We start from the raw sequence: 27,178 nt of genomic DNA, 5'->3' as shown, positions 1-27,178 counted from the left end.
TACAGTACTTCCCTCTTAGGATGCCTGTCATTTACATAAGCCTTCCTGATTTCACTACCTTTTCGACCCTCATATCTGATTAGAAAATTTTCTCCCTTGCCTGTTTTTCTCTCTCTGCTCGTATTTTTTCATTTTAACTTTATAACTGTATTATCTAATACTGTGTAAAGTTTTTGGGGATAAAGCCTATATGAAAAAAGCTGTACAAAATAAAATTGTATTCCACTGCCACTCTTTTTAGAGAGACAAAAAAAAAAAAATTCCTTTTATAGAAGCAATTTCCAGTTACAAAAAATAAATATTTAGAATGTGAACAGCTGATATTCAGATTGGGAGAAAAGGGACTTCAATTCACATCTCCCAGCTAAAAGAATAGGTAAACTGATCAGATGGTGTCCTATCAAGCAGTCATGTTTATACTCTTTTTAAAATATCCATTGAGAGTGCGTATAATCAAGAGATCAATCAAACTCCAACCAGTCTTGCCAGGAAGGGAGGAGTAAAGGGTGAAGAGGTATAACTGGCCATATGGGTGTGTGATCAGGTTGTTCATCCTTTGGGTCTTCACTGGGAGCAATGGTGAGAGGTTAACTGTTTTTTTCTGTAATCTGTAAATATATTTGTAAGCTTTTGGCTGCGTAGTTGATGTTAGAACCTAATGTTAAATATGCTTATAATCATGTGGTGTGTGTGTGTGTTTCTTTGCGCTGTCTGAAGGTCAGTACTTGTTATTATTTCCCAAGTATTAAATACCAGTTTCAAAAGAATATCTAGGTTAACTAGTATGAATAAATTAAAATCTATATAGCCAGGCTCTTGAACCTAGAGATCCTACTGTTGCACTGATCAATAAGGGGTGTGTTGAAATCAAGGTGTATGTGAGCTAAGTGCTAAAAGGGCTAGTTTTGCACAGAGTATGGATTTAAGAAAGGCTGAATGATTATTTGCAACTTTTATCTTAAAAGTTTCAGCCATTATATAGGAGATAATGTAAAGTCACAGTGGAACTAAACCTAATGACAATTGCAAACTCTGTTTTATGATTTAATCAGATCAACAAATCATAAGCCAACCCACTAATTTAATAAATGTACATAATATAATTAGTGTTGTGACTGCTGTTGATTATTTAATGGTACTTAACATAACATGTTTTTTCTCTCCAAAGGACCTAACCATATGCCTATGCAAGGACCTGGGCCTAATCAACTCAGTATGACAAACAGTTCCATGAACATGCCTTCAAGTAGCCATGGGTCCATGGGCGGTTATAATCACTCAGTGCCATCTTCGCAAAGCATGCCAGTGCAGAATCAGATGACTCTGAGCCAAGGACAGCCCATGGGCAACTATGGCCCCAGACCAAACATAAACATGCAACCAAACCAAGGTAAATGAAATTTAATTCCTATTAAGTGGGGGTCAGCTAGAAAACGAGGCCTCTTATGTAAGCCTTTAAAGGCGGAAAAAAGCCTTTATTCCTAGTTAAAGTGTTTCCTTTTCTAAGTATCTTTATCTTTATGTACCTAACGATCTTTGGGTGGGATCCATGAGGGGACTTAGGTGTAGCAATGCTGAGCACCACAGCACCTAGTAGGCGCCTAGAAAATCATTAGAACCACTAGAGTCCACAAAGCTTGAGTTAGGCACAAAGACTCCCTATACAATGAATGAGGAGAAATAGGTACCTAAGAACATGATCCACAAAAGCCAGCACACTAGCTGGGGAACTGCCTAAGCTAGCCCATGGGAGATGCTGTTCAGCAGGATGTATGCTAAGCCCCTCTCCTTTCTTGGAGATAGGCGCCTGAGTGGGAGAAGTCATTTGAACTTGGTCGATCATCTCTCAGTTGAGTGCCCTAACCGCTAGGCTGTGGAAATAGACTGATATGCGTGTCCCTCAATCTCTCCTGTTGAAGTTGGTCCACTTTAATGAAACAGTTGAATAGTTAAATATTAATTGGGCCAGAGATAGAGTTAGAATGATTCTATATCCTAGTGGTTAGAGTACTCACTTGAGAGGTGGCCAATCCCTGTTCGAATTCCTTCACCCATTCAGGAGGATGGGGACTTGAACTGGGGGCTCTCCCACATCTTGGGTGAATACCCTATCCACTCGGCTAACGGTTATAAGGGAGGTCCTCCTTTTCTTTCTCTTCCCCTTTTCCCACAGGCTATATTATGTGAACTAGCCTGAGGGGGCTGATCCAGTAAATGTGCTCAGATGCTATCTAATGAATAGGGCCTCTATATTAAGCTTAGGTGGCTGAATGCCTGTCTTTCTGGTTTGTGAATTATTCTGGCTCTTAGGTGGGAGACAGGCATCTGGTTGCCTAGACTGGGCAGTTGTGGAGGAGATAGGTGCCCAGGAGTGAGGCTGCAGTTCGCATGTCCAGAGGCAAAAGCTTAGGTGCCAAGTGAGTTTAAGTACCTATGAAGTTAGACAGCAGCAGAGCTGGAGTTTTCTGGATTGCAATGTTGCCTAAAAATGGGCATTAGGCACCTAAGTACCTTTGTGGATCCCACCCTTCGTTTCTTTTCTCCTGTGTTTCAGTCACTTCAGTGTTTTCAGTCATTGGGCCACATTCAGACACAGTGTGAACCACTGGAAATATCTGTTTTTGCCAGATCTGAAGGGAACCTATGTATTTTTTGTAGTGTTATTTATGTAACATTCTGCATTTAGTGAAGATCATGATATAAAAGAGTTATTACTTTGCTGTATGTATCTCCTGTAGAAATGTACCATGGTAAAACAATACATTTTTCTTTTTAAGTACTGACACACAAGTCACTCTTCAGTCTCATGGATAAATGGAGTAATTAAGATTAGATAGTCCCAATAAACATTTATAGGAGACTATCTAATCTTATGTATCCATATGTATCCCTGTTCTTTATCACACACATGTTTTTAATTTGGAATACCTGTTTCTTTTCTATTAGTAATAGAATTTCATTCCCAGATACAAATCTGTTTTTACATAGTATTTTCTGATGATGTCTTTATGCATAAAGTAACAATTCAGAACTGATTCTGTGTCTAAGATATTTATCCAGAATAAACAGCAGAGATGCTCTGTCCTGTTGACAGTGTAGTCCTTGTGTTAGTGCCAAGTACACTGCAGTATAAAAATATGATCCTACCACAATGGTCAAAACTATTCACTTGTTTCTATGCTATGTATTCACACAAATGCTCTTAACAGACAGGCAGAACACCGCTTGCTCGTTGTGAAGTCTTGCTGCATTTGATTTGAATACGCCGTCCTCTAAAAACCAAACTATGGACTCCAAAATGTAAATGCAGTAATGAAAACATGTTTGTTTTCTATCTACTATCTGGATTGTATTGCAAATAAGTCAACTAAAGAATACATGTGGGGCTCCCTTTACTACTTCTGCTATGAGAGAAAATGTTTTTTATTTTGGAAGGCTCTCTCAGTGGGGAGAAAGACCTCTCTGGCTTTAAGATTAAGCTTGATAAGTTTATGGAGGGGATGGTTTGATGGGATAACGTGATTTTAGTCAATAGGTCAATAACGTGCCATCGCTGGTAATTAGTAACAATGGTCAATGATGGGATATTAAAAGTTACTACAGAGAACTTTTTCCGGAGGGTCTGGCTGGAGAATCTTGCCCGCATGCTCGGGGTTCAGCTGATCGCCATATTTGGGGTCGGGAAGGAATTTTCCTCCAGGGTAGATTGGCAGAGGCCCTGGAGGTTTTTCGCCTTCCTCCGCAGCATGGGGCAGGAGTCGCTTGCTGGAGGATTCTCTGCGACTTGAAGTCTTTAAATCATGATTTGGGGACTTCAACAGCTGAGTCAAGGGAGAGAATTATTCCAGGAGTGGGTGGGTCAGCTTTTGTGGCCTGCATCATGCAGGAGGTCAGACTAGATGATCATAATGGTCCCTTCTGACCTTAAAGTCTATGAGTTTATGAGTCTTTGGTCACTAATATGCATAATACTGTACTGTGAATTGAGATTGAGTTTTGCTCTCCAGTAGTGTCTTTTGTTCCATGTTTTGTTGCACATCTGTCTGTTGTCCGTGAAGGAATACTTTTTCTTTTTATTAGGTCAGCTAGAGGTTCAAATCAACAGGAAGATCCAGTCAGTGTTAGTACGGAAGACAGTCCAGCCACGAGTTTGGTTACTGTTAGCAAAAGCAAGAAAACGGATGATTCTGAGATTAGCCACAGTCGTAGTTACACAGCTCTAAGAAATCTGGTAGTTAAGAAAAAGTACAGTAGACACACGGCTGTGATTGCAAATTGGAGCAAATATACCTCTGGCTGTAAGTTGGTAAATGTTGTGTGTTTATTAGGCAGTGGGCTGGAGCATTTTTTATAATATTTATGAATTATTTTAGAAAAGTATTGGACATATTGCAGCTGAAGTTTACCTAAATTATAAAGACTTCACTCTTAATAAGTAAAGTAAATGATGTAGGTAGAAGTAAATACAAGGAAAGAATGCAAACTAAATATCTGTGCAAAAATCAGTTTATTTTGTAAGTAATTGATCTACTTTAAACTTAGGAAGTTAGTGATTCACCTATTTCAAAGTAGTATACTTCATATTTCTTCATAGTATTCTTTGTACTATAATACTTGCCCAATACATTTATTTTTCCCCCCCCCCCCCATCAAACTTGGAAATTGATCATTAGAAACTGCAAAAACAATTGTAGATTTGTTAAGACTGTAAAAGAATTATTTGAAACAATAAGTTAATAAGAAGTTGTGGCAATTCGTTGGAATAGATTACACTTTCTAAATTGGTTGCTGAAGCAGCTGATATGGTAGTTCCATTACTGAACAAATATCAGTACTTTAATGGGTTTTCAAAGAGGGGATGGAGCAGCATCTAAACAAATCATTACTTTGCTTCACCGTGGAGCAGGAACTGTTGCTGAGACAATTATATTGGTGGAGCTGGTAACACTGCTAGTATCACACAGCTGGCCATGGAACTCTCTAGACAGTTAATGTTGATTTTTGTTAACTCTTGGAAAATTGGGGAAGTTACAGAAGACTGGAAGAAAGCGAATGTTATGACAATATTTAAAAAGGGTAAATGGGATGACTTTGGTTAATTATAGGCCTGTCACCCTGACATTGATCCCAGGCAGCACAATGTAACAGCTAATATGAGATTCGATTAATAAAGAATTAAAAGAGGGAAATATAATTAATGCCAGTCAACATGGGTTTATGGAAAACAGATCCTGTCCAATTAACTTGGTATCTTTTTTTGATGAGATTACAAGTTTGGTTGATAAAGGTAATAGTAATGGTGGAATATACTTAGATTTTGACTTCATACCACACAACATTTTGATTAAAAAACTAGAAATGATCAACAAGGCACACATTAAATGGATTTTAAACTGTCTGTCTGACAGTTCTCAAAATGTAATTGTGAACAGGGAATCATCAAGCAGGTGTGTTTCTAGAGGAGTCCTTCAGGGAGCGATTCTGGGCCCTATGCCGATTAACATTTTTATCAGTGACCTTGAAGAAAACATAAAATCATCACTGATTAAGATTGCAGATGATACAAAGATTTGGGGGAATGGCAAAACAATGAAGAGGACATATCACTGATACAAAGCAATCTGGATTGCGTGTTAAGCTGGGCACAAGTAAACAATGTATGCTTTGTAATATGGCCAAATGTAAAGTTACACATCTAGGAACAAAGGCCTTACAGGATGAAGGCTCTGTCAGCTGAACAGGAGCTCCTAGTGCAATGCTTTGATCAAAAGAGCTAATTCAGTTTCTGAAGTAGGAGTATGGAGGTTATATTACCTCTGTATTTGGCATCAGTGCAACTGCTACTGGAATACTGTGTTCATTTCTGATGTCCACAGTTCAAGAAGGATATTGATAAACTGATGCGGGTTCAGAGAAGAACCATGAGAATGAGTAAAGGATTAGAAAACATGCCTTATAAAGATAGACTTAAGGCGCTCAATCTATTAACAAAGAGAAGGTTAAGGAGTGACTTGATCATGTTTGTTACCTAGATGGGGAAATTTTCTTCAGTCTAGCAGACAAAGTTATAACAAGATCCAGTGTCTGGAAGTTGAGGTACACAAATTCAGACTGGAAATAAGGCACACATTTTTAAGAGTGAGGATAAAAAATGATTGGAACAACCTACCAAGGGTTGTGGTGGATTCTTCATTACCGGCAACTTTAAGATCAAGATTGGATGTTTTTCAAAAGATAAACACTAGTTCAAACAGGGATTAAAACAGGGGAGTTCTGTGGCTTGTGTTATGCAGGAGGTCAGACTAGATTATCACAATGGTCCCTTCTGGCTGTGGAATCTATGAAATAGAGCACCCAAAATTAGTGGATATTTTTGACTTTCATCACTCCGTGCCTCTGTTCCCTACTATCTGCAAAATGGAGATAATCATACCATCTCACCTCAGGGATGTTGTGAAAATAAACTCATTAATGTTTGTGAAATAGTCAGATACTATAGTGATGTGTGCCATAGAAAAGCCCATGAAGAAATTAATAATTCAGTCTTTAGAGCAGGGTTTGAATAATGTGATGGAAATAAGGCATGAGCCACACACTGAACAATGATGATAAAATATTATAGTATAGCTGCTTGTTCAATGAGTACTGTCCATCCTGTGCACTGAATGAGGCAGTGAGTGGTCTTGTGGAAAAATGTATGTGATCATGTAATTAAAGACTGTATCAGAATGCATATGCTCAGGGGCTAATTAAGGCTGCATATAGATAATAACCTTTAATTATGGCACTTGCTAACTTTTGAGTGCTGAATCTGCAACATTAATGTTCTTTTAACATTTTGTGTGTGTGTGTAGTTACTAGTATGGAGTCATACAGAAGTTATCATTTGAGTCTGATGGTATCAGTGGGATAGGAATGAAAACACTTTTTAGTATGGCAAAAAGTGCAATAATATGATTTGTTATCAGTATCTACTGTATGAATCATTGACTTGCACTAGTTTATAAGACACCCGCTGAAGGAATGCCGTGTATGAAAATCTAGAGCCTTCACAAGATGGTTTTACAAGGTCAGTCCTGTTACAACTGAAAATTTTAGTCTTCTTGGGTTGTAGAAAATGAAAGTTCCACAGGTGACTCTCATAATGAAGCTGTTGTACCACTCTGAGAAAACAGCAAGGAATATTAGCCAACCTTTATGAAGAATATGGGAATGTAAGGTGGCTGAGCGAATGTGGAACAAAAACCCTTTGTCTCCCTTTTTTTTTTTTTTTTTTTGTATACAATCCTACAAGTTTATTGGTACAGTATATTGAATAAGATATTCTGCCATTTTTAACAAGACATTTTTGCTGGAGACTGTTGTAAGCAGAATTTTTCAACAAACTGAAGTCTCTATTTACTTAGGACTCCTTACGTAGATTGAATAGAATTTTTCACATCTGCATTATGGTGACAAACTATAGAACTCAAATACTTTGATTAAAGAAAAAGGCCAAAATAAATAACACAGCCTTCTCAGGAATCCTGTTTTTCATGTCCCTCTGCAGACCACTGTGGTAGACCCCATTCCCCTGCATGAGCTGAGATGAGAGCCAAGTATCTCTGACTCACCAGTCTCCATGTACTAAATATTAGACACATGTTGCCTGCCCAATTAAACAGCAGAACTATAGCTCTGGATGTCATGTTTGCCTTGACAGTTGTTGAGGGCTCATTACAGGACTGTTTGCTGAACCTGATGGTAAGATTTTAAAGACATTTTCATTTATTTAAATATATAAAATATCCTTCCAGACTTCTGGCTACTGTGCAGTAGTTACAAACAAATACATAAGAGATCACAAACACCACTGACTCCACTGAAGCAAACTTCTCCCTTTCTGTCTACCCCAAAACCCTAAACAGCACTGTCCTACCCAATCAGTAAAAGACTGGAAAGATAAATGAGCCTAACATAGGGTGCTGATTGTCACACAATTCAAGCACTAGGGAAGAAGTGATTTCCATTGTTGAGGACCCTTCACTCTGAATGTCCTGCTACCAGCCCCTTCCCATTTAAACAGAGGGCTGTTAGTTTGAACACCTCTGCTGATTGCAATTGCCATGGTGTAACACACAAGGAAAGGCAGTCTCAAATAAAGCCAAGACCGAACCATTTGGAATTCATAAGTAAAAAAAACCCACCACCGTAAACTTATGCACTGCATTCTGTACTAACTTCAATTTCATATGGTTTTAAAGAGTAGCTACCTATAGGAATCATACCTTAAAGAAAAAAAGGCATGGCTGATTGTGAAAAGAGTCTGCTTTCAACAGATGCCACATTCTACTTGTCAAGTGCAAAGGTTTAAATAATTGAACTGCTTTGAATTAGAAATATTAGGTGTTTTGCCAATCTGGCAAATTATTATTTTTATTTCTTAAATGTCCTCTCAAAAATGAGGACGCCTAGAAACTTCAAATCTAGTTTGCAAGGTGAAGGCCTTGTAAAGCGGTAGTTCCTTCTGCTATTTTTCAAGTAGTGGTACATATTGGAAAGATATTTCTGGTGTATTAGGAATAGCAAATTGCTCCCTTGACACGTTACAAGGCTTTTGAGATCCTGCTGAAGAATCTTTTAAGTTTCCCCTGTAACATTAGCAAGGCTTGCAAAAGGTATGAAGTTTTGTCTGTTTATCTTTTGCCTGGGCTTCCAGACACCTGTGTAGTTTCTAAGCTGCAAAGATCCTAGAAGACATTAGCAGTTAAATGTATGCTTCATTGGAGTTTCTAAATGCTGCAGCAGCTCCTGCAGAGCTACTATGTTATAGGAATTCTTATCACCAGTTATCAGCCCATCATGGCTAGCGGTCAGTTCCAGGTTTGTGACCAAGTACTCCCTTTATTTTGCGACCTCTCAGAGGAGCAAAATAAGGTAGAAAAAGTTTGCTGAATGTCACGTTGTTTCTAGACATGCACTCTGTGTTTCATATAATGCCCTGGGTACACTGGCCAGAACTATGACATCTGGGATCACTTTCTGATGGTATTCTTGGCATAGGTTAGTGTTTTTCAACTTGTGGTCTACAGACCTTTGAGAATCTGCAGACTATGTCTAAGGGGTCCATGAAAGGTGACTATGCAAATAAAGTTTCATGGACCACAGGTTGAATTTCAAAAGAAGTTCTCCATTCAAAATTTTTTAGGGGTCCGCAAATGAATAGAGGTTGAAAACCACTGGCTTAGGTCATCTGGCCTTCCTATTAAAGCTCAACCTCAAAGGTGAAAGATCTGCCCTTTAATAACAGAGGTTTATTGAGCAGCAAAACCTATTAAATTCTGGAGATGGAAGAGACTACATCTTGCAGCATGGGCTTTGGGTTTGACCTAGTAGTGTCGTATTTTTGGGTCCAAAGACAGTTCGCTTCATCTGGTTCCTCTTTCCCTTACCTCTCCTCCAGCAGTCTCAACCATGTCAGCAGCTATTGTATTCTTGTCATATTGTACCCTCTCACTTTGATATCTAAGATCCAGTGGAAGACAAAAATGTGAGGAGACATTTTAAACAGTCAAATTTTTCTATCGCTTGTTCATCCTCAGTACCCGCCTGGCCTCAAATTTGTTAGGTTGTCCTGGAGCACACTTCCAGTCTGCATTTACCTTACTCTTCATTTTTCCCATATGTTTTAAGATTAGTCTGTCAGTTCCTATGGGCATGGCATGGAATTACCACTGATCATTGGCTGTTGGAGATAATCCGGTTCAGATATGCAATCTAATTCCATTCCATTCTGACTTCCATCTCTCCCTTCCCCCATTTCCTCTCGGATCCATGTAATGAGATATTGCTCAGAGCAGAGATGGGTTCCTTTTCAAAGATGGGAGCCATAGAAAACTTGCCAAAGCAGTGTAGAGAGGGAGAGGCTTCTAATAAGACTATTTCTAATTCCAAAAATAAAGAGAGACCACTGTTGTTTTACTATGGACCTAAGGAAATTGAACAGTTCAGTAAAAATTTCAAATGCCATGTGCTGACTGGCTTCCATCATCCAATCCCTTTCCCTGCAAAACTGGTTTGGAGCTGTCAGTCTAAAAGGTGCATGCTTTCACATGACTTTCAGACTGATTCACCAAAATTATCTGTGCTCTTCCATGAGACACAATTCTACCAATTTAAATTATTTTCCTTCAGCCTCTTTTTAGCACCAGGAATTCATACCAAATATCTGGTCATGGAGACAACATGCATGCAAGTATTCCTCTTGCATCAGGGAATACTTATAGGTGCATTTCTGAATGATTGCTGTATGAAAAAGATCCCGCAAAGATCAGCGTGATTTTCTTCACACAGAGGAATCTTGTGGCTTCTTCCATGAAGTAACCTCTTATCTGCAACTATAGATGAGACCATTGCAGCATTGGGTGGCAGTAAACTTCAGCATGACTACATCTTTAACCATTCCTTCAAAAATTCTCAAGTCTTCCTATCGTTGAGAATTAAAATGTAACATACTAAAGGAACTCAAGCTTCTACCTCTGTCAGCAATAGTCCTTACAGACATCCCCATTCTAGGCTTCTCTTCCAAAATGAACAATTCACAATCATTGGAATATGTTCTAGAGCTGATGGGCTGTAAATAAATCATTAATAACAATAGCAAAAAAAAAAACAAAAAAACCAACAGATCAAAAAGGGAGTCCTGTCATTTAATATTTTAGTTTGTTTTTTTGCGGAGTGGGGATTGGTTTTTTGTTATAGTCTTATTCAGTTTTGTATTCTGACTAAGTATGAAACTAAATATGATATAAAACTGTAACTGAAAAACAAAACAAAAAACCACTACTGGACCCCACCCCTCCAACCCTTTTAAAAAACAAACAAACAAAAAAAACGACACCTCCACAACCCCGCTCCATGAAATGGTTCCATTCTGAAAACTGATAGAACTCATGGCTCACCTTGTTGGTCCATTCTTATAAAGGAGACCTGGACCAAACTGGAAAGAAGCCAAGTGCTCTGTTATTAATATTATACACAGTTAGGCTGATGCAGAGTAGTGGATTCTCATTGTGGCTTTACAAAGCATTAATGAAGTTCTAATTTAAAAAGCAAATAGAAAACCTCTGCATTGCACCATGGGGAGCCAACACATTGTATCACATTGTATTGTGACTAATATTAATATTGTTAATTAACAAGCTTTCCTGAGATCTAGGAATATTATGGCAACTAGTTTTTGATTCTTCAAGACTGTGTTCTTGTTCTCAGTACATTCAGACAGAGCTGTAGTGAAATGGAATGGTCTGAATTGTCCAATTGTTCAGAAAATCCAGAATATGAAATACAGTTTCAGTTAAGTGAAAAATAATTTCAGCATTTTCATTTTAATGCTTTTATGCAGTACTTTAAAATTGGAACATAGAAATTGTCATACTAGAGAATAGAAGCAGGATTTTGAATTCCATGATCTTAATTAATGGTCTATATTTATCTTCAAAAGAAAATGCAGAACATCTCTGTTTTCTCCATAATGCTGCTTTTTTGCCTCCTCTTGTTGAAAACTTTTTGGCTACCTCCCCCACTAACACACGTAGAATAGCCTCCCTCTTACTAGTGCTCTTAATTAATTTAATTACCATGTGTTTAAATTAAACGGAAGTCTGGCCACTTCTGAATGAGAGCATGCATACAGGGGTTTAATGCACTTTACAATCACACCTTCAGTTAATTTGATTTACCTTTCCTGAATGTTACCATGTAATATTCCTCTTATAAGTCCATCCTCAAAATTGGCTGCTTTTAGCTAATTTTCCACCATTAAATTTCTGCTATAATACTATCTGTTCCAAGTTTAGCACCTGACCATTTAAAAAAAAGAAAAGAAAAAATTGGTTTGTCATAGTTTAAGTTTTGATTTGTTATGCTGTTTTCAAGGATTTTAATACAGATCAGGATTTAAAAAAGAAAAAGAAACAGATATACAAACAATTTAGCACCTTGTTGGACTTTTCTTGCCCTAGTGATCTTAATAGCAGAATAACGTAGACTCTTCACATTTTACATCTTGTTAAGATTTAGTGAAATCTGGTACCTTAACCTCCCTGTGATGACACCATGAAGGGAGAAGGGATTCTAATATTTCTTTAAAAAGTAGTTTAATATAATCTGTAATCATAATCATATGGTTATTGTCAGTACAGGGCAAAGTTAAGGTTGTTTGAATGCTGTTATAAATTTAGCCTTAACTCTGAATTTCCTGAGTTTATAATGCTTTGTTTTAGGATAATTAAAATTATTTTTATTATTTATTTGCATTGTGGTAGTGCCTTGGTGGCCCAGTCGTGGACTAGAACCCCATTGTGCTATACATGTAACCAAAATACTATCTTGACTCTAGACAGCTTTTAATCCAACATACATTTTAAAAAATTATCATAAAACTGATGTGTACTTCCAACCTTAACTGCAGTGTAGTTTTAATCTGAGAATATTGTTGTAGGAACGAAGTGACCTCTGTAGTTACAGTTTTATAAAATCACGAATGGTGTGGAGAAAGTGAATAAGGAAGTGTATTTACCTCTTCACTTAACACAAGAACCAGAGGTCACCCAATGAAATTAATAGGCAGCAAGTTTAAAACAAAAGGAAGTACTTCACACAATGCATAGTCAACCTGTGGAACTCGTTGCCAAGGAGTGTTATGAAGGCCAGAGCTATAATTGGATTAAAAAAAGAAATAAGTTCATGAAGGGTAGGTCCATGAATTTCAAGGATGCCTCCCCATGCTCTGTGTGTCCCTAGCCTCTGACATCCAGATGCTGGAACTGGACTATGGGATGGATCACTTGATGATTGCCCTGTTCTATTCATTCCCTTTGAAGCATCTGGCATTGGCCAGTGTCAGAAGATATACTCCGTATACTGGGCTAGATGGACCTTTGGTCTGATCCAGTATGTAAATGGAGTGGAAATGGTTCCATTAACTTTGAACATGAGGAAAATAGGAATGAAAAATACAATATACCCATTGTTTTGTTTTTTTAAAAAGCCGCAACACCTTCTTGCAACCATCTTCATCCTTTTGGAGAAGTTCTGTTCTGTAAATTTGTGACTGAATTGGTTACCTCAGCTTGCATAGGTCCAGAATTAAGCAATGCTTGATGGTACTGCTTTTGACATATCTGTGTGGATTTGGTTATTAATAGTTTAAGATTTGATTTGTTATGCGTTTTAAAGGATTTTAATACAGATCACGATTTAGAAAAGACATTATAGTTTTTTTTTTCTTCTACAGGTCCAATGATGCACCAGCAGCCACCTCCTTCCCAGCAATATAATATGCCACAGGGAGGTGGGCAACATTACCAGGGACAGCAGCCACCAATGGGAATGATGGCCCAAGTTAACCAAGGAAATCACATGATGGGTCAGAGACAGATTCCTCCGTATAGGCCACCACAGCAAGGTAAGACTCTACATTGAACTTCTCAGATTAGTTTAAATAACCATCTTGGAAATTTTTGTAAATATTTTTTTGTCTACATCATATTTGAACCAAATTGCTATGTGCACAATTTCAGGTTTCTTTGTCTCCAGCATATTTTTTCCTCCTTCTTAAAGGTAGCTCTTGCAGCAGAAAAGCTACTAGTTTGGACATGAATTTTGAGATTTATATCTCTTTTGTTTCAAGCTCATTTCTGAATAAAAAGAGTGTCCAAAAAGTTTACACCCCATAGAACCTGCTGTATGAAGTAGAATTCAGTTTGTTGTCACAAAAGTTTGATACGTATGGAAAATAATTAAATAACCCATTTGGTTCTAAAATTGCTCAACCACTAGAGGAAAGTGAGAGAAAATATAATTATATTCCACAATCTTGTAATTTTTTTCTTAACTGCAGTCCTTTTTAAAAGAGAGTCTGTATTTTTCTTGATGCATAGCTTAGTGCTGTTGCTGTTTTACATGTGTTCTTAAAATGAACTCTGAGCTAGATTCACATACAGTAGAACCTCAGAGTTACGAACTGACCAGTGAATCTCACACCTCATTTGGAACCGGAAGTACACAATCAGACAGCAGCAGAGGCAAATACAGTACAGTACTGTGTTAAACATAAACTACTAAAAAATAAAGGGGAAAGCAGCATTTTTCTTCTTCATAGTAAAGTTTCAAAGCTGTATTAAGTCAATGTTCAGTTGTAAACGTTTGAAAGAACAACCATCATGTTTTGTTCAGAGTTATGAACATTTCAGAGTTACGAACAACCTCCATTCTTGAGGTGTTTGTAACTCTGAGGTTCTACTGTATGGAGTCTAGTGCAGCCAAGCAAGTAGATTAAATATGTTGTCTGAAATGCAACAGGGTGGGTGGGGAGTACATTTGAGAAACATTTCTCATACTAAAACCAGAAATTAGCAAGCTTGTTAACAGAAAAAACAAGATACTTACGTATTGACTGGTTGTGGTTTTTCAGGCCCACCACAGCAGTACTCAGGCCAGGAAGACTATTATGGGGACCAATACAGTCATGGTGGACAAGGTCCTCCAGAAGGCATGAACCAGCAATATTACCCTGATGGTAATCTCTCATAATGTTAACTTTCCCATTTTCTATACCTGCCCAATATCAATGTAGAGAGCTACTCAAAAACTATAGAATGGGGTGAAAATAGTTAGTAATCCATCACCATAACAGATCTTGTATTTATAAAAGCTTCTAAATTTGGAATTGTTACTATAATTTAAGATGCTAAAGAGAACTAATTTTACAGCTTGCTCACAGTACATCATTTGTAATACTTTTACTTTGACATCCTAATATTGGCTTTTATATTCTATAATGAGAATCCTCTCATTTAACTACAAGTATGGAGGGTTCTTCAGTGTATGTAGAATAGCTGATCTGAATTAAAGCAGTCATGTTATACATCTGCTTTATGATACTGTATGTGTAGAAAGAGACAGAGTAATATATTCTTTTTATAGCTAGTATACAGAAATAAAAAAAACTTGCTTATAAGCATAATGTTTTGTTTTTTTATGATTGTTCTTATCCTATAACATAATTTATTTTTGATTTTAAGAACAAATTGCACAAATGTTTTGTTGCTGCTGTGGTGTGGGCCTTAAGCATACATACTGTTTGATAAAGGCATAAGATAATCCCAGCCCTGAGGAGCTTGTTTGTTGAAAGGCATGGTCCTGTGGAATTCCCTCAGTGCTCTCAGGATCAGACTCTAAATTAGTATTACCCAAATCAGTCCTTTTTCCTCTTTGAAGTAAGAGATCTGTATATAGTGTATTTGAACAAGGGGAATCAGGATTATACTATAAATTAGAAGATGGGGTTCCTTTTTTAATTTGTTTTGGTTTTGCTGAGGGAGAGGTTGGGTGAACAAACTGTATTTGTGGAAAAATACTGGCTGACTCATAGCTATTGTGATAGCCTGCTTGCCACTTAATGATGTGTTTTATGAAGTCCAAGGAACATGGTCATAGTAACAAATTTAAAAACATTCATAGCTCAATAACTCCCAAATCCTATCAACATTTCAGAGCAAAATTTGTAAATACTTAGTGAAATGAATTATTTATTTGAATTTAAAGTTTTAATTTTTTTAAATCAATATTTTAGCCAGGCCTAAAGCTATTATAGATAGGTGTAGGCATCTGATTTTCATTTGTGTACATTCAAAGATATTTCACAAGCTATGTTAAATCATAACATACACTCTTAATTCTGAAACTTATATTGTGTTATACACATGACCTCATTTTCTCTGTACAAAAAAGAGTTAGCTGTATGACTCTCATAACTTTCAAATAGTTAAAGGTAATTCATGCATTTAATGCATACAATTGAACATTATCAATTAAAATTATATGGCAGTATAGATGAATTTACAAAGATCCACCATATTCTGTTAACTTGGGCAAGTATTATTGTTAAACAGCAGTGGATATGTTAAAATAATAATCTATAAAAATGTCAACTAATAATGATGTAGGAACATCAGAGTCAGTTTTTAAGAAGTTTGGGTTTAGTTCTTCATTTGTACCAAAGACCATTTATTTTTAGAACTTCTTGCTCTCTGCCTTATTTAGGCACTTTGATAAAATTTGTGCTAAAATTTTAACAAAATGAAAGCTTGTTCTCATGACTTGAGTTTCACAAGAGGACACTATGATGTAGTACATTTTAGTAATCTGCAGAAGTAATATATTGGGTCTTAAAACAACAAACAGGTAGGCTATTTTTCTCATGTTTTGGTTTCTAAGCCAGAGGGGCCCATAGCCTCTGAAATTGAAGCTTCTTTTTTAATGATTGTGCTGATGTATGAGATTCTCCAGGGAAAATGTCTTCTTAAGATTGTTAGGAATGATGTTTGTGAGGGAAAAAAAATCAGCCTTGAGAAGTTTTTCTTTTGACACTTCAGAGCAAAATTTACTATAAAAATATGTGATTCATAACTTCATTGAGCTTTGTTATATTTCACACTGCTTTTAGCGTATGCTTTTGAATTGGAGATCAGCCGAACAGGTGTTAGACAAAGTATGATAATTGCTTCCTTTGTTCATTCTAATTTAATTCAGGTTATTTACATGTGAAAGGCCTAAATGCTTTCATTTTTTTAAAATAAAAGATAAAATACTTTTTCCCACCAACAAAGATTATCAGAAGGTTAAGACCATCCCTTGCTGTGATGTTGCTAAAACTAGTGCATTAAGCTTTTGTTCCCTGTCACATGTTAATTCAATATGAAAGGAAATCATATTGGTAAATCTTTGGCTAATAAAATTGAAAAATCTTTTTTATGTATTTCCAGTTGACTTTTTTTTGATTTTTCTGAAAGATGAAATATTTTTAGGGTTTTCACTCAGAGGCCATTAACGTTTCTTCCTGTCTCTTGTCGAATTGATGTAGGTCATAATGATTACGGTTATCAGCAACCGTCGTATCCTGAACAAGGCTACGATAGGCCTTATGAGGATTCCTCACAACATTACTACGAAGGAGGTATCTATATACCTTCACACACATACGCACATACATTCCCTTTCCTCCCCCACCTCCTATGGGAACGAAAATCCTTGCACAAAACAATTTATGCCCATGCAAAGCTCTTGTAGAATACTAGTTGCTGGCTGTCTTGAAAATTGCAGGGAACTTGAAGCATTCAAAATAATTCCTTGCAAACATCTAAAATATATAACCATAATTTGCCATTTCTAACAACAGTAAAATGACTAAAACACTGTTAGAGAACTTTTTTTTTCCAATGGAAATTTTTTATTTAAACATAAATCCATTGGTTCATTTGTATATATATATATATATTTTTGTGTGTGTGTGTATATATATATATATATATTTATATGTATATATATAAATATAGTGCCATTAGGAAACAGCTTGCTGATCTTGTGTAGCTAGTCTGTGCTCTCGTAGATGTCTTTAATTTTGTCTTTTTTTATTTTATTTAGCATAGTCATGATCTTATGACTGTGATATTCCAGTAAATGTACTGCTTGTTTGGCAGAGATGCTGAAAAAGCTGCAGTTCAACCTTGCAAACTTGGCTTTAACTGCAGTTTGTTTGGCCGAGTTCCTTCTGTTTGGTTTGAGTTTTCTTTGTTTTATTAAGTTTTTGAAATCAAGATTGCATTTTCATTTTGTTCATGTGTTGTTGGCTGTCCATCTTAGAGAAAAACAGAAGTGTAGTAAACATTTTTAATTTTTTTTTTTTCTTGCAACCGTTTTGCAGGAAACTCGCAGTATGGTCAGCAGCAAGATGCATATCAAGGACCTCCTCAGCAGCAGGGTTACCCTCCACAACAGCAGCAGTACACAGGCCAGCAAGGTTATCCAGGACAACAGCAGGGTTATGGTAAGTAGCTGACAAAAAGCTAGTTCTCACAAGAAAGACTATGGGTGAGATCCTCATCTCTGCTTCAGCCTCTTTATGATGGGTGAAATGGCTGGACCAATATAAAGGGGCCCTAAAATCCCTGTATTCAGCTTGGGGAGGAGTCACCCATCACAGACTCTGCAGAATACAGCTTCCTGACGGGATGGAGCTGGGGCCGGAAGGGGGATGTTGGGGCAGCACATATCACTACAGAGATTCTAGACTGTGTTGCGGCCCATAGGAGAGGTATATGTAACTTAGGCTGGTCCCAGAGCTAAGTTATACTGGGGGCCTTTCCAGTCCATACAGGAGCCTAGGGTCAGGCGAGCACAAAGATAGCCATCTTAACCCCATAAAGCCATCTTAACTCCCTGTACTGCTGGGTTTCTAGTTCTGTGTTGCACCTCTTAGAGACTCAGCATAGACTCTCACCTAACGTTTATTTATTAGAGTCGAGCTTGGATCATTAAGTTCTTGCTTTCTCTGATGATATTTGTACCACTACTGTAACAAAAAATACTTGCACAGTTGTAGTCTTAAGAGATAATTTTGTGCTAGTATTGAGAATTTCCCCACGCTAATGTATTGTAGCATTGGGAAACCACATTATTATTGTTAGGAACGTTAACCCCTTGGATTCAAGGATGTGCTCCATAACAAGGAGCACAGAGTGCAGGTTTTTTTTTTTCTGAAGATTTTGAATCAGAACAGAGCATACTACACATTTTAAATTGTTCTTGCTGTCATACTGTAAAAAGACTTACACATTCATCTTAAAATAAACATCCTCTCAAAAAGAGACAGTGAAAACCAGTTCCATAATTTGTATGTGAGATTGTATATGCAATCATGATTGTGCCTGAAAATACTAGTTTCACATCTGACCTAGTTGTGTTAGTGGTAGTGCTTTGTAAAGGATCTAGTTAGATTTGGGAGAGTTTCTTTTTGAAGTTGGGACTGGAGTGTTACAGTTTTGAAATATTTGTATGTGTATCCAGAGCATTAAAAAAGGAAATAAATAAAATCTGACAAATTTGACTAATTTTTTCCATACATTCATTTTGAAAATCTGGGGTTTAGAATAAAAACATTAGAAGAAAGAGGTGAAACAAATACAATAGAACTCCTTGTCCACACACACCATGATTTGCACACCCAAACTAGCTCACTTTTCAATTACAGTTTCTTAAGCAGATAATGAAGTCTTAAATTAATATATTTAACTCTTTTTTACAAAATCTCTTATGAACATTTACTAGTAAACAGTAAAGAATTATCATAAATAAAACTGAACTACATTTGTGAGATGAACAAAGTACGTTTTGGGATGTAGTATCCTGCATTACTTAATATTTATCTGATGATTTTAAACTCTATGGAATCATTGAATTGAATATCTAATACACTGTCGTTTTGTTTACCTGCAGCGTCTGCAGGCATAGAGCCCCTCAGCTCCCTGTGGCTGCGGTTCGCCGCTCCCATTTACAATTCTGTTCTTCACTCCTCCCCTTTTTTGATTTGTTTTAATGATTTGCAGGTCCTTCACAGAGTGGTCCAGGACCTCAGTATCCTAACTATCCACAAGGGCAAGGCCAGCAGTATGCAGCATACAGGCCCACACAGCCTGGACCACCACAGCCACCACAACAGAGGCCTTATGGATATGACCAGGTACAACTTTGTTTAGTAAAATGTACTAATTCTTGTGTGTTCATTTTACTGTTTTATTAATTAATTTTGGGGAATTGTCTCCCCTGGATGGATATATGTAACTCTCATAGCTTTTATTTCCATTGGAATTATTCACGTACAGCTAGGAGAGTTGATTAGTCTATATCACGCTTTTCTGATTTGGCCAGACTATACTAAACTTCGGAAAGCTTGTGTGTTATAAACAGCTCACCATTGTATCAAAATTAATGTGAACCATTTTAGCCTAGTGATGAGAGAGAGTTCAGTGGAAGTTGAGGGTACTAAGCATCTTGCAGGGTCACATTTTACTATTGCTCTGTATTGAACATGGCTGAATGCTTTTTTTTAAAAAAGCATTCCCTTAGGGGCAAATCCAGCCCCCCTCCTTGGCATCTACAAAGGGCACCTTGCCTGCCCAAGCAGTGTAATTGTGCTGTATAGGTGTTGGGATAGATGTTGGGAGGGACCCATGCAGACTGGAAGCCTCAGTTTGTACTGGTTCCCTGCATGGCAGTGTACGGGGAGGTGAGGGGGGGAAGAGGATCCCCAGGAAGCTGAGTAAGAGCCTGTCGAGGCTATTTGAGCCGTTGGACCAGAGTGGCTCAGCAGCTGCGTAATGGCCATGGAGAAGGGAGAATTGATTTCTTCCTCTCTGTTCCGTGTACATATGCCTAGTTATTAAGATTAGACATAGAGCAGAGGATTTTCTCCTTTGTGTGTTACAAGCTACAAAACAGCAAATGTTGCCTAATATCTCTCTGAATGTTATATTGTAAACTTTATTAAAATAGACGCCTTTACTCTCCTGGGCATAAGGAAGCTGGACATTATGACTGAATATATATTACTACACAGATCGGTTTTTTTAACAATAAAATCTTAATAATTTGTCCATAAGCAACTATTTAGACTTTGAATAAGAAAAACATATTTCCCATGAGTAACAGTGGTTAGAGTTCCTTCAGGGAGAACAGATTTCTCTCTGTACACAAATATGTTAAAAAGGGGGGGAAGGCAACAAAACCTTGTTAAACTCGGTAACCTGAGAAGCGCAACTACTTTTTAGCCCCAAGTCTTAAAAAATAATTTAGTGTACCAAGGGCCATAGTTCCAAATGCAAGAAGTAGGCATAGAAAAATGCTTAGAGAGAGGGAGGGGGAATAGAGGGGAAAAGAAGTTTTAATTTGTTGGATTTCCTACAGATCATTTTGGTGTGGGCCAGGGATAACTTCCCTCCCTCTGCAAAGGTTCTAGTCCTCCAGTTTCTTGAATAATCCAAGTCCCAAGGGGAATCCATTTGTGGAAGGCTTTCCCTGTTCTCCACAGTAGCACTACTACCTTAGGAACTGTGCTATTTGAGCTCCGTTTTGGTAGATGCCCTGAAAACCACCTCCTGTGGGTGAGCAGTGTTTTATGGTGAGAGAAACAATCTAAGATAATGCCGGCATTATCAGAAGTGTTTTATGCTGCATTACCTTGGTGGGATTGAGGGGTGACAATGCTGTGCAGAAACATGCCCTCTCGTTTTCTGCAAATCCTGAACGCCATGGTATACCTGCAGAGAGCTTGTGAATAATCATGAGAAGTATTTATTGGTGTCTCTGCTCCAACCTTTGCCGTTCACAAAAGATGTCTTCCATCAGAGGAATTGGAGGAGAGTAATGAGGCCAGTATTTCTATGCATCATATGCATCAAATCTGTGGATTAAGGATGTATTAGCAGGACTTTTGTAAGCAAGACACGAGAAGTAATTCTTCCACTCTACTCCATGCTGATTAGGCCTCAGCTGGAGTATTGTGTCCAGTTCTGGGCACCACATTGCAGGAAAGATGTGGACAAATTGGAAAAAGTCCAGAGAAGAGCAACAAAAATGATTGAAGGTCTAGAAAATATGACCTATGAAGGAATGACAGATTATGGTATGGGAATGACCTATGAAGGAAGATTGAAAAAAATGGGTTTATTTAGTCTGGAGAAGAGAAGACGGAGGGCAGGTCTACACTACCACTTAAGTTGATGTAATTTATATTGTTCAGGGGTGTGAAAAAAACACCCCCCTGAGCGAACTAAGCGCTGTCCACTCTAGCACTGTGTCAGCGGGAGACGTTCTCCTGCCGACATAGCGTCCACCTCTCGTGCCGGTGGAGTAATTATGCCGATGGGAGAGCGCTCTCTTTTTGGCATGGAGTATCTTAACCAGACACACTACAGAGACACAGCCGCATCAGTGCAGCTGCGCCGATGTAGCGCTTCTGGTGTAGACCTGCCCTGAGAGGGGACATGATAACAGTTTTCAAGTACATAAAAGGTTGTTACAAAGAGGAGGGAGAAAAAGTGTTCTCCTTAACCTAGGGGCAGGCAAACCTTTTGGCCTGAGGGCCATATCGGGTTTCGTAAATTGTATGGAGGGCCGGATAGGGGAGGGGGTCGTGGCCTGGCCCCCACCTCCTATCTGCCCCCCTGTCCCCCCCGGGACTCCTGCCCCATCCACACAGCTCCGCTCCCTGTCCCCTGACCGCCCCTGGACCCCCGCTGCCCCATCCAACCCCTCCTCTCATTCCTGACAGCCCCCCCGGGACCCTTGCCCCATCCAACCACCCCTTCTCCGTCCCCTGACTGCCCCCGGAACCCCTGCCCCTGACTACCCCCTGCTTCCCCATCCAACCCCCCTCCTTCCTGACTCCTCCCCCCGGACCCCTGCCCCCATTCAACCCCCTGTTATCCCCCCGACCACCCTGCCCCCTATCCACACCCCCGCCCCCTGACCACCCCCCGAACTGCCCTGCCCTCTATCCAACCCCCCCTGCCCCCTTACCACGCTGCCTGGTGCACTGGTGGCTGGCGGCGCTACAGCCGCGCCGCCCGGGTGGAGCTGGGCCACACCACCGCGACCACGCAGCTCAGAGCACCGGGTCAGGCCAGGCTCTGCAGCTGCGCTGCCCCAGAAGCTCACAGCCCCACTGCCCAGAGCATTGCGCCCGCAGCGGAGCGAGTGAGCTGATGCTGCGGGGGATGGGGGACAGCAGGGGAGGGGCCGGGGGCTAGCCTCCCAGGCCAGGAGCTCGGGGGCCAGGCAGGACGGTCCTGCGGGCTGTAGTTTGCCCACCTCTGCCTTAACCTCTGAGGGTAGGACAAGAAGCAATGGGCTTAAACTGCAGCAAGGGAGGTTTAGGTTGGACATTAGCAAAAACTTCCTAACTCTCAGGGTGGTTAAGCACTGGAATAAATTGCCTAGGGAGGTTGTGGAATCTCCATCATTGGAGATTTTTAAGAGCAGGTTAGACAAATACCTGTCCGGGATGGTCTAGATAAAACTTAGTCCTGCCATGAGTGCAGGGGACTGGACCAGGTGACCTCTCGATGTCCCTTCCAGTCCTATGATTCTATGATTCCTATAGGACAAGTTGGCCATCTACATCTTTATGGTTGCCTAGATGTGCCTTGGATCACACACAGAGTTTTGAACTACATGTGTTAGTCTATTCTGTGGTGCTCTGAAAATATGTGGACAATAGTTATGAGTTACAGGCTGAGTGGATACCTTAACTTTGAATTTCTGTGCTTTTGTATGTAATTGAATTCTTGCAGTGCTGCTCAAATTCCAATTTAGTATTCAACCGTTCTGTTGTATTCTTTGTTAGAGAGACAGTTTTACCATAATCTGTCTTAAATTTATAATGTCTCTTATTTAATCTTTTATTAATTACCAATACCAATTCAAGAAAAATTGTTCAGTCAGAATTAAACTCCAGGCCATAAACATATAATCAGCAGTGTAATTTACAGATGAATTTAGAGAACTTCTGAGGTGAAACACTATACCATGTATATCAATAAAATGAATGTTTTCAAGGGTGTTTGATTCTTAGTGACATGACTTTTTTGGATACTGCCTTGTTTCAACTTTTACTTTATAAAAACAAAATCATTATCTAATCATATTTTTAAATTTATCTTTTAGGGGCAATATGGAAACTATCAGCAGTGAAAAAGTACTTACATTCCAGTATCTATTAGCAGCCATATTGTCTCCTCAGCACTGTGGACATCTCCCTGTGAAGAGAATCTCCCATTCCATCTAGCTTTTGGAAAAATATTGTGGATAAATGGCTGTTTTACAATATACAGTCTTTATGGGCTAGTTATAAAGGCTGTAGCCTCTCAAAAACTTTGATTTCACAACCATACTCTAGATGGCAATATTGGACAGAAAATGCATTGACATAACCAGTTTTCAGTGAGTTCGGAACTGTGCATCAAACAGACTGTTACAGACTGAAAGGCGTGAACAGCTTTGTATGTTTATGAAGGTTATGGGAATTTAATATTTTTTCCACAAATTCTTTTGTAAGGGGAAGGGGGAAATGTACACTTTTTACAGCAGCAATATTTTGTATATTGTTTTTCATGTGGTGAATATGCAAGACAGTACACTACTCACTGGGCAGGATCAAAAATCTGCTGTTAATATGGATTGGGGGCATGGTAAATGCTTGATTGTTTTGGTCTCAAAATGGTGTATAATAAAGGTGAATAAAGACATCGTATATTGTACATTACCGATAGGCTCTTGTACAAAGAATTGAATCCCAGTTACCTAAACAGGAAGGTAATCAAGAACAGTATGATATAGTCTTGTGCAAAGAATTAATTTTTTAAGCTTTCCAATTTTTCTGAGTGAAGCATTTTTGTAAAGAAGGTTTCTAATGTAGTTTGACAATTTTTTGCAACATGGTTTGGTACCCAGAAAAATTGTTCAAACTGTAGGTATTTTGTCACAGCTTAACATAAACCAAGCCGTAATCCCTTTCTAAATGCAGTAACAAAGAATATGACAATGTTAATTTTACCTGGTTTGAATATGCAAAGAATTAAAAAACTAATACTGAAGACAGGTCAAACTGTATTGTATAAGTGTATTTTAACCTTTAGTTGGATAATTTGTATGTAACAAACTAGGATAGAAGAATTTGTAAACCTCTATCTAAACTTTCTTAACTGGGAATTAATACCCTTAGAAAGGAGGCATTTTTTGTGTGTATCCATTTTTCTTACTGGTTAATATGAGACCAAGGTATGTTTTAGATTATCACATATAAACCTGCTGGTGAGGTAAATGCCAAATTTTGTTGTGAACTGCATTGATGCTTATAGTGTTGCATGTGAGATAGAGGCAGCACGCTGATCAATAGCATAGGAGACAAATTGGTTTTGAGACCATCCTGCGACTGTAGTTCAGATATGTGAAGGGATATTCTGTTGTGCAAGAATACATGCGTTCAGGACTTCTTGGCAACCTTTATGAAGGACATAACTTAAAAATAAAATTAGCCCAGGAGTAAAATAATATTTTTTTCACAGTTGGCCATAATGTTTTAACGGGGAGAAAGCAATTGTAATACATCGTATTTGAATGAGCAAAACAAACACGGAAAACAAAAGTTTCAATTTGTCCATTGTTTTTAAAGGGAGACCTTTTTTTTTTTTTAAGCTTAAAGTTGATCGGTAGAAAATGCACATCAAGGTTTGAACAGATAACGCATGAGGAGCATTATTATGAATGAAATGCTTGTAGGTTCTGTGCCAATTTTCCACCACTGTGTACTTCATTGCTATTTAAAACTGTATTCCATCAACTCTAAAGGAAGAATAAATTATTTGTGATTTTAATTTTCTCATTTGTTTCTTTAAATTAGATTTCTATCACTCTGATGTCTCATCTGGAGACTTTGCTGAGAGTTTTTATTTTATAGACGTTGGTCCAGGATAACCAAAATATATTTGCATTCTAGGACTTTATCAAAATTCTCTTGCCATAGCCAAGTTAATTAGAATTAACTGTTCAGTAATCAGCATGTTGTGTAGGCTGTTTGTTACAAAATTCTTCCTCTGAAAATGAAGGTCCATGAGGCTATAATCAAGATGACTGAATTAGATAAATGAGTTGAAGAGACAAAAAATGTGCTGAACCCAACCTGGTAAAGATACGTTATCTCATTTGAAATAAGCTCAACTGACATTAAGAAATAATTTGTCTTGCCAACCCATCTTCTGTTGTCTTATTCTCCTTTTTAATGGAAACTAAAATTGCAATTTTAATAAGCAGAATTTCCTCCAGGGTTTCCCTCCTAGAGACTAGTGCATTTGCAAGTTTAATTGTTTTATAACGGTCCTGTTTCGTAAAAGTTTTTAATTGGTGGTGACAAAAATTACTTTATTCCTCTGGTACCACATTAGAAGAACAACTTGAGAGGAGGTAGTTCCCCGTAAAAGTTAGTATTCCCATTTAAATTATACCTATACATTATTCACATCCCCCTAAACAAAAAACGAAGCAGGTATGCCAGGTATGGGGGGGTGGGAAAGGAGAGGAGGAGACAAAATGGCAAGGTACAAGAGGTTATTTGAGCCAAGTATCCTTCAATAAATGGAAATCCAACCCATGTAAATCCAACAGAAAGGATCTTAAGCTTGGATTTAGAATGGATTGTTGAAAATATGAGGGCTGATAAGGAATTTGAACATCCACTTGAAACATAAACATAATTAGCTTATCAGATGTGGGAAGCCTGTGAAATAATATGTCCTGAGAGTAAAGAGGACGATTAATGAGTTAAAAGCAGTTTCGGATACCACATTAGTCCATGGACAGTTTCTGTGATTGATTTGAACAACCATTTTCCTCTTTTAAAAAAAAAAAAAAAAAAGGTTTTCTCTCCCTTGCTGCTGTGTGAGAGACTCTCAAAAACAGAAAATTGACTAATTGTTCGGGAGAAAAATGGCGAAACTGACCATATACAAAGCTCTGTCAAATAAACAAAGTAAACAAACTGAAAAAAATAGAGAAATATATACTTTTGCTATAAAGGCTCTCAGTTAAAGTAATCTCAGATATTACTTGTAATAAAAGTTCATTAAAAATCATGTAGATGTGACTTTTAAATAGATGGTGCTCCTGTAAAGAGGGTTAAGGACACTGATGCAAAAAAATATCCTTTAGCTTCTCTACAGTTTTCGCCACAGAGAATGTTGAGGAATTACCCATTATTTTCAGGGGATCTTCAGGGTGAATAAACTAGATGAATTAAAGAGTAACAAGTCACCAGGACCACATGGAATTTATTCAATAGCTCAGAAGGAATTTGAGAATAAGGTGGCTGTGAGCTGCTTTTTATATGCTCTCTCATTAACATCAGCTACTGTGCCAGAAGACTTGGAGGCCTGATCTTGTGAAATACAGACCAATGAACCTTACTATAGTACCAGGCAAATTGGTTGAAGCAGTAATTTTAAAATGGAATTATACAACACTTGGATGAATATGATATGCTAAGCAAGCGTGTTTTCTGTAAAGGAAAATTGTGCCTCCCTAGTCTACTAGAATTCTTTGAATGTTTCAGCAATATAGTGGGTAAATAACTAGTTGATATTTATTTGGATTTTCAAAAAAATAACCTCAACAAAGATGGCCCTAAGGAAACTAGTCATAAGATAAAAAGTACCATCATAGTTTGAAAACTAGTTAAGATTGAGAAAACAAAGAGTAGGCGTAAATGTTTAACATGGTAAAGTTTAACATTGGAGTGCACCAAGAT

At 38.1% G+C, this 27,178-nt stretch overlaps 1 protein-coding gene across 5 annotated transcripts in view; it reads left to right on the top strand.

Annotated features, from left to right (window-relative positions):
- Window positions 1-25,253, top strand: part of SS18 (SS18 subunit of BAF chromatin remodeling complex) — a 60,856-nt gene extending 35,603 nt beyond the window's left edge. For 2 of the 5 annotated variants that reach the window (XM_024202673.3, XM_024202674.3), the window contains exons 5-11: window positions 1,169-1,390; window positions 13,277-13,447; window positions 14,456-14,560; window positions 16,907-16,999; window positions 17,747-17,869; window positions 19,428-19,561; window positions 23,545-25,253. In XM_024202673.3, the coding sequence (XP_024058441.1) occupies window positions 1,169-1,390; window positions 13,277-13,447; window positions 14,456-14,560; window positions 16,907-16,999; window positions 17,747-17,869; window positions 19,428-19,561; window positions 23,545-23,571 (875 nt within the window). In that variant the 3' untranslated portion in view covers window positions 23,572-25,253. The remainder of the gene's footprint in view (window positions 1-1,168; window positions 1,391-13,276; window positions 13,448-14,455; window positions 14,561-16,906; window positions 17,000-17,746; window positions 17,870-19,427; window positions 19,562-23,544) is intronic. The other 3 variants (XM_024202677.3, XM_024202675.3, XM_024202678.3) reach the window with 3 other exon arrangements.
- Window positions 25,254-27,178: the final 1,925 nt, after the last annotated feature.

Source organism: Terrapene carolina, unplaced genomic scaffold (assembly GCF_002925995.2).
Source record: "Terrapene carolina triunguis isolate 2854851 unplaced genomic scaffold, T_m_triunguis-2.0 Scaffold58, whole genome shotgun sequence".
Classification (NCBI taxonomy): Eukaryota; Metazoa; Chordata; order Testudines; family Emydidae; genus Terrapene; species Terrapene triunguis.
Note: the sequence above shows the minus strand (reverse complement) of the source record. Positions and strands in the feature narration are given on the sequence as shown.